The sequence below is a fragment of the Haliaeetus leucocephalus genome, unplaced genomic scaffold (assembly GCF_000737465.1).
Source record: "Haliaeetus leucocephalus isolate CR32 unplaced genomic scaffold, Haliaeetus_leucocephalus-4.0 Scaffold556, whole genome shotgun sequence".
Taxonomy (NCBI): Eukaryota; Metazoa; Chordata; class Aves; order Accipitriformes; family Accipitridae; genus Haliaeetus; species Haliaeetus leucocephalus.
The window spans coordinates 157,934-165,857 of NW_010972992.1; the positions used below are offsets into that span (position 1 = coordinate 157,934).

At 39.9% G+C, this 7,924-nt stretch overlaps 1 protein-coding gene across 1 annotated transcript; it reads left to right on the forward strand.

Moving 5' to 3' along the window:
- The first annotated feature begins 2,423 nt into the window (after positions 1-2,423).
- On the forward strand, positions 2,424-6,767 carry GUCA2A (guanylate cyclase activator 2A (guanylin)). Its single transcript, XM_010577148.1, has 3 exons — positions 2,424-2,550; positions 5,490-5,679; positions 6,597-6,767. Exons 1-3 carry the CDS (start codon positions 2,476-2,478, stop codon positions 6,659-6,661), a joined length of 330 nt encoding a protein of 109 aa, XP_010575450.1. The 5' UTR covers positions 2,424-2,475; the 3' UTR covers positions 6,662-6,767.
- The last annotated feature ends 1,157 nt before the right edge of the window (positions 6,768-7,924 follow it).

The window sequence follows — 7,924 nt, forward strand, 5'->3', positions numbered from 1 at the left end:
GGGGGTCCTCCAGTAAAAACAAAGATGCAGACACACTGTTTGTCTTTTCAGCATACTTAAAGATTCACCTGGTATCAAAAACCTTCTTGTAGCTCTTTCTCTTCAGCTCTCACCCTTCTCATGGATAAATTCAGGGTGGCTACAGACTGAGCACAAAAAGCATTTAGAGGCTTAGTTCCGGATTTGTGCTGGCTGTAGACCTTTTAATTCAAAGGCACAGCCTCAAAAAAGTCATTCCTGGAGGTGACTAAATGTGTTAGGTGCCTCTCTATTTCTTAAAGATCCTATCTGCTTAGATATGTGCTCCCATCATCCCTGGCCACGCCTGGGGGGATGCCACTTCAGAGCCTTCTTAAGATGCCACTGAAGGCTTTTGACAACTATTCTGAGCAAAGACCCCATTTCCTCTAAAGCATAAGTGATTCCCATTAATTAGAAATGCAATACCAAACAGGGGAGACACATGATCTGAGTTTTGACAGGGAGTCCTTTTTTTCCAAGTACTTGGAAAAATTTGGGGGTTTCAAAACTTACAGGTGGACTGGATGAATCCAGGCAGCAAAGTGCAACAGTGCCTTTCAAGGGTTTAACTTGACTGGTATGTTAATATTGCCTAAACAAGACAGAAATGAGGGGTGTGAAGTAATGGATCAAACCTGGTATCAGAGCTTCACGTAACTCTTACATAAAGTAGTAAACAAAAGTATGAGCTAGCCATAATTCTCTCTGAAGGTTTTTAAAAGAAGGTGGAGGAGAGAGTGTGTACCTCTCTACTGTCAGAAATGCAGTCGGATCGGAAGCACTGGGATTTTCCACTATGGCATGCCATCAGCATGTCAAGCATGACACTGATGAAAAGTGGTAGTCCGTGCTCCGACAGGTGTCCTGACCCAGTAGTTTTGGGAACCAAGTATGTAATGGGAGGCAGGGTTTCAATTGCCTTTTTCATGCCTCTCTATACCTTTTTATTCCTTACATTTAATTGCTTTCTTACCCTCAGCTTCACCTAATTGGATTCTAGGCATGTCTTGTGACACCTCTGCAAAGTTTCTAGGAGAAGATTGTTGCTATACCCTCTGCTGTTATACCCTTGAACCATATTGGAATAATTAAGGGCACAGGCATGAGTTTTTCTGGAGTTGTAAGTGTGTTGGCTGTTGGCTATGGCAGCACAGAAAGCAGAGAAAGCATAATAGCAGAGAAAGCAAGCTCATTTTGTAGTAATAAAGATGCTTCAAGGGGTTCAAATTTCGTGGATGAGGACTAGACTGCACTGGTGGAGAGCAGAGAAGCAAAGTCTGTCGGTAAGCAGTCAGCACTGTCAGCTAAGGGGTAGCTTCAGCTTTGCTGAAATTTTTTGAGTATGCTGAACCAGAGAAGTCCCATTCTCTCCCTACAAGCCCACTGCCTGGGAACTCCAGGCAGCTTTAGTTTCTGGAATTTTATACGAAGCAGCATGGTGGTTGTCACTGTAATCTTAGCAATAGATTGGAATACAGTAAGAATTACAGCCTTTGCCAGCATAAAACATTGCTGAGATTTGAGAAAGTTGCTTAGTGGCTGACTATTGCCTTCCTCTGTTCTGCTGGTATCAGGAAGATTGATTGATGTCTGTTGTTACTCCAAAGACACAATATGCCAGAAATCATTTACAGATTAAAGGACCTGAGCTTGATGGGCAGAACTGAGCTGAGTGAGGCATATTGATGCTTCTCCATCTATGTGACATTACCATGTTTCTGGATAAGACTGAAAGTCACAGAGAAATAGATTTGATTCATGGCAGCCTTTACCCTTAATGACAATCCCCGTGCCTTTTAATGTGTGCATTTTAATTAGGTGCTGCAAAAGGCATATCTGGTTGTATGCAGGCATAGCCTGTGTTTATCTGCTTCGGTCCATTGTTACCATCTTAGTACCTGGAGTCCCCAGAAGAGGGAACTGACTGGCCAGCAATCAGTGCAAGAGATCAATTTTTTTTCTATCTGTCTCCTTCCAAATCTCTTTCTTTCTGATAGCTCTGCAGGAAGTGGCCAGAAACCTGAGTACATTTGCCATATGGAGACTGAGTTTCAGATGTTGTGTTAGATCAGTCTCCACCATTTATTTATTGTAGGCTGGAATGTTTTGCCTGCCTGTGTCATGGCCAGTTTCTCAATGTGGGAAGGACTCATAAACCCCAGGATCTGCCTGGGTGTGACTGGCCTACTCTGCTAATGAGTAGATAACTGATAGTACACTGAGGGTTTATTATATGTCAATAAAGAGTTTAGATTAATGGATTACCTTGCAAATTCTGTGTGAAGTCTTTATAAAGCTCCAGCTTTGCACTGGGAGCATAGAGCTCTGACAGCTAAGCAGTCTGAGTGCTAAGAAGAAGAAAGTCTGAGAGACACAAAAGAAAGACAGAGAAAGACCAAAGCCAGAGAAAATAAAATATATTCAGGTTAGGAAAGGCTATACTTTGCAGACACTATGAAAGGCTTTCTTTCCTTTGCAGTCCTTGCAGTCCTTTTACTGGTGCACATCTCTCAGGCAGTCTACGTTCAGGTGAGTTTTCTGCTCTTTAATTTGTTGGTATTACAAGTTCAACAAAGTACTGATATTATGTGAAGTGTGGCTGCAACAGGAATCTTGACTTAAACGAATAGACCTGAATGTTTGCTTTGCTCTGGCGTGGTATCCAACTTCATCTCCCTATGGTTCAGTTTGTCTTTCTGTAAAATGCTTCAGTTATTACTAACATGCTGCTACAGTTTAATCAACTTCACCACCCATATCACTGCTCTGAAATCCCTTGCTGACCGAGGCATTGCATTTCCAGAGGGTTTTTTTGCACATAACTGCATGTGTTGTGAAGCTGGAAGAACTGGGGACACCTCTAACTTTATAGAATGATGTACAAAAACAGAAGTTGTCTTTTCTCACCTGTTTCTAGGCAGGAAGTTCTTGATGAAATGCTCTACAAGCTTATGTGATGGAGCCTACACACATATCACATATAAAAAAAAAAGGTGAAAGAAATTCTTAGCTAGATCCAATGAAATAGTAATAGGCAGATAAGCTATTAGAGGAGGCTATACCAAATTTTCCAAAATACACAGCACCTGTGACTGATACTACATGCAACATGGAAGCAGTTAAGGTACTCTCGCGCTCTTGTCTGTACTTGGAAGTGTGTTGGATCTGTCTGCGCTCATCCTTAGTAACAGTTTGGGATGTTTCAGTTTGATTGCAATGTAAATAACTTCCTCAGAGTACCAAGAGAACGAATATTTCTTAAACAATTATTGACTCTCTCTATATGTGTGCAGTAGGTTTCCAGGGATAAGGTACTATCTTTGTGCCTTGAAATATCCTCTTTTTCTCCTTTGGATGTCATAGATATTCAGAGATAGCAGGTTTAAGCTATTCCTTTCTTCCAAACCATTCTTTAACATTTAGAGCCTCCAGGGGAACAGATAGCTTCCTACTTAATAAAAAAAAATCTCAGTTTCCACTTTGAGGCATAAAAAATTAACTAAATGAGAATAGCTGTTTCTAGGTTGAGTAAAAATGTAGAAAGTGTAGCTCTGGAGTTTTAGCTCCTCTTTGTAGTTTGAATTCTTATCTCATTAATCATTAAATCTGTATTTTCCTTAAGTCTGACTAATTACTCAGTGCACAAAGGTGGCTTATGCTCTTGTCCTCTGAAATTCTTCCTGACACTTCCCTTCCCTCTCCTGTAATATGCCCGAAGTTGTTAGTTTAACAAAATGTTCTGCAAAGTTCGTTTGACTTCATATCATGTTTTAAAAGACTGAGTGTCACTATCTCAACACTTTCCATCACAGATCTTGAATGAATATAATGGATATTGGAGGAAGATGGTTTACTAGGTGTAGAATAAAACCAGAAAAACTACAGAGATGGATTGTTCTGGCCTGCACTATTTCTGTGATAAAATCTCTTAGTTCAGCAACACAGTATGCACTTTCACCTTGGAGAAAAGATGCTGCTCAGATTGAGCTCTCTCTAATACATCTTTCCCATCTGAGGTGGGAGGGTGTTGGGTTTTTTTTGTTGTTCCTTTGTTGTTTTTTGTCACCAGAACATATACATCTTGGGGTTCATTCCTACTTTCTGGTTTCTCTGAAATTGCACCTGTGGAAATCCATTCTTTTTTTGTTCTCTGTTTTATGCTTTTGAGGTCTGTGACCAATATCTGAATCCAGAACTACATTTATACAGGAAAAGTTAATTTTTCATAGGCAACCATGACTAATAAATTAAACCAAGTAAAATCACAAATTGATTGCAAGTAGAAAAGAGTTTGACTTTGTTAAGTAAATGTATGTCCAGAGTTTATCTGGTTGGGTTTTTTTAATTCTTTAACACCAAAATTCTGTGATTCTGTAAAAAAACCCCACAAACCAAAACCAACTCCCCCCCCCGCTGCCATGTCACACTATTCAACATTGGACTCATGAGACTATGAACCAAGCAGCAGTATTTGGTCTCATGCTGTATCAGAGTCACTTCACTTTATTTCTTTGAATGAGTAGGTGTTACTTGATCATCCTACTGACTACATGTTCGTCATTAAATGAGGTTAAATCACATGCTAAAGATCAATTTGAAAATGCTTATTTCTCTTCTGGGCCAGACTCTGGCTATCTGCAGACATACATAGACTTTATGCACCTAGCTTAATAATTGCAACATGTGCAATTTAAGTTTATGACCTCAACAGTGGGATTCACTCAAAACTGAGGGAATGGCCATTAACAGATACACAGGTTCTAGCAATCTACAGCATGGAGTAATATTTCCCAGAATGCTCTCCCGGCCTCCTGAAGCTTTTGGTATGAGCTTTGAGTCAGAAGCGTTATATTTATGCTGCAATTTGTGTTCCATTAATTGTGTGGACAAGTTTTAAGTTCATGGAAACTTGTCACAGTACCTTGGGGTGAGGCTTTTCAGCTCTTAACAATGTGTAATGTGAAGGAATATCTGCTTTTGTGTGGTTAGAGCCTGCCACATGACAGCCAACACTTGAAGTTCTTCACTGGTGTATTAGAAGAGTGAACAAAATAAATTCCCATTTACACCCATTCAACTCATGATTTTGTAAATCTCTACCACATATTGCCCAGTGATCTCTTTCTAGGCTGAAGATTCCCAGCCTGTATCTTTTGACCCCAGATTTTATGGTTCTCTCTCATGGGAGTGAAAATAGAGAAATGCAGTAATTCTGTCTCCGTCCACCGTGACACATAACGAAAGCCCTGACTAGCCAGCTATATCTCAGTGCTGCTCCAAAAGGTCTTCGCCTTGAAAGGCTGATCATTTTGCCTTCAATCAGCACCAATTTTATCAAGGCTTTGTTTTAACACTGTCTTTTCCCTGTAGTATAGTTTTTGGGAGAACTCATGGTTGAAATGGAATGGAATGGATTTCCCTAAGGACTGACTTCCTAATGCCTTTTTTTTCTGGTTCTGTCTACATAGGATGGAGACTTGAAATTCTCCCTTGAGTCCGTGAAGAAGCTAAAGGAGCTTATGGATGAGAACACACACATTAACCCTCGCATGGTGGTTTCAATGGCTAACTATTCTCCATGTGATGAAAAAGATCTCCCTGAGGAGTTCCAATCTGTGTGCAAAAGAGAAGATGCATCTATGATTTTTGAGAGGCTGAGTATGTAGCTCATATTGCATAGTTGCCATTTTTATCACACTTTTCAACCTTAAACATTCAAATAGCAGCAGGCAAAGAAGCATAATTACTGTTCTGTCACTTCTAAAGTAGCTGAGAGAGTCCACACTGCCTTTCTACTACCCCTCCTGCAAGGGTTGGACTACATTAGCTGTGAGCCCCCTGTGAAAAAATTCCTGCTGTGTTGTGTTTAGCTGTAGCCTTTACAGATCAGGGTGCTGTAGCCATGAAAAAGCTTCCTCCAAGTAGTTGCACACCAACTTACATGTCTTAAAGTGAGAGTGCCCATGATCTCCTCTGGCTTACAGGAAAAGCAGGGTTATATCACTCAGTTCTAGCTAACTACAAGTTGTAACCAGGTCTAATTGCTCTCTCTAATCAATGTAGAAGAAGGTGTTTTTCCAAGTAGCCTAAAAGAGGTGTGAGATGTAAATGAGGTCTTCGGCATGGTCTGTCTCCAAGACACACATAGTGATTCGTGAACTGTCTGCTACAGTGTCTACTTTTTTATTTTATTATGTTGCATAACCATTGTTATGCATAACCATTATGTTGCATTGTCCAACACAATGGACACTTTAGGAAGAAACACTACCAATATAATGAAAGTTGTGATTATACGAGCCACATCCCCAGCATTCTCGCACAATATGTCCTATTGTTCTCTTGCTCTCTCATGTTCCCATTGTTTCCCCAATGAATTCAGGTTTGATTTCATTCTTTAAGCCAGATTTTTCCAAGAACTAATTTTACTTATACCAGTAATAACTTCAGGAAACATTAAAACTTGTGAAACAGCAACGGAAAGGAGTCTCCAAATCCCTTGATGTTTGGTTCTGCTCTCCAAGAAATTCTATTGCCATCTCATTGAAACCCTCTTTTTTCTCTCTAACAAACAGGCCTGGCTGTCCAAGATGATTTGTGTGAAATCTGTGCCAATGCTGCCTGCGCTGGTTGCTTTTGAATAAAGATGAAACAATCCAAAGAAGATGTGTCAAGTCAGGAAGTTTGTGCATTCCTACTGCAAGATCACATACTTTCACAAATCAATATTTGGGCTCCATCTTCACCACAGTAAAACAGGAGCTGCTAGCTCATATAGACATGCCAGGGGTAGTCCTGAAATAGTCAGATCAGATGCCACCGGCAGTGCAGTTAGGGCAACAAGGAGACTGTAAACCTCATCTGAGAGGTTTCAGTTCTGCATGAGTTGTGTCACACTGGAACGAAAATGTCCTGGGCACAGGTTCATTTTCCACTATTATGTCTTGATTGGAACATGATGGGTGAAACTGAGCAGTCTCCTGCAGTCTTTTTAATATCTAAATCTGCTTGTGATTTGGACTCCCCTACACATAACACCCCACAGCATGGGGTTATCTTTTCCAGCCCATGCTTTCCAGTGTGTTGGATAACTATCTCACTTCCTGTAGGTCTGCATGTGTCATGTGTATGTTTGTAACAGAACTGCAGCAGGTAACTTGGGCACAAGTTCCTGGTGTTTAGCAACACTTTCGTAACCAGAAATTTCTCAGCCTGTTACTTGTACTAATTGTTGCCAATTTAGGGAATGGATGCAGAGGAGCACAGGAACACTTCCTACATAGTTGTATGGAAGTTCCCTTCTTTTGGCAGATTTTCATGTTCATTAAGCTCTGTTTAGGAGAAAGGAAGTCCAAACTGCAATGCTGGAATCACTTTGAAATTAAAATATTGCCTTGTGTTTTTATTTATTGGTGGAAAGGTTGTGAAGAAAGGATCTGCCCCTGTTTATATGCTATATATGAAATAAAAGCTAGTAATAATTTGGGATTGTGGTTTATGGTTTTGTTGGGTTTTGAGCTGAGTTCTTTTTGTGATAGTCTGCTTGCCTACTTGCTTTTCTCCTATATAAGGTCTTTCTTGTCTGGGTGTTCACTGGAATAAAAGATATCTTGTTAATATTGTCCTGAATTTAAAACAATTTGTGGTCCTTATATGGATCATAGTGATATAAGACTACATCATAGCTTTTAAATTATTCCCTTTTACTTTTAACTGTTGAATTATTATTTCTATTTTGTATATATGGGCCCTCAACTCAGCAACGAAGTTCTCAAAAGACTGTCAATCCTATAAAGCTAAGGAGTTATCCCAGCAACTAGGTGCCTAAATCCAGAACTGATGTTTGAAAAAAAAAAAAAAAAAAATTAAGTGTATAGATCCTTTTTCATTTGACAGAAAAGTT

Coding starts and splice junctions, on each gene's coding strand:
- GUCA2A (XM_010577148.1), top strand. CDS start 2,476: ATGAAAGGCTTTCTTTCCTTTGCAGTCCTTGCAGTCCTTTTACTGGTG. Junction 2,551..5,489: donor CTCAGGCAGTCTACGTTCAG/GTGAGTTTTCTG, acceptor CTGTCTACATAG/GATGGAGACTTGAAATTCTC. Junction 5,680..6,596: donor TATGATTTTTGAGAGGCTGA/GTATGTAGCTCA, acceptor TCTAACAAACAG/GCCTGGCTGTCCAAGATGAT.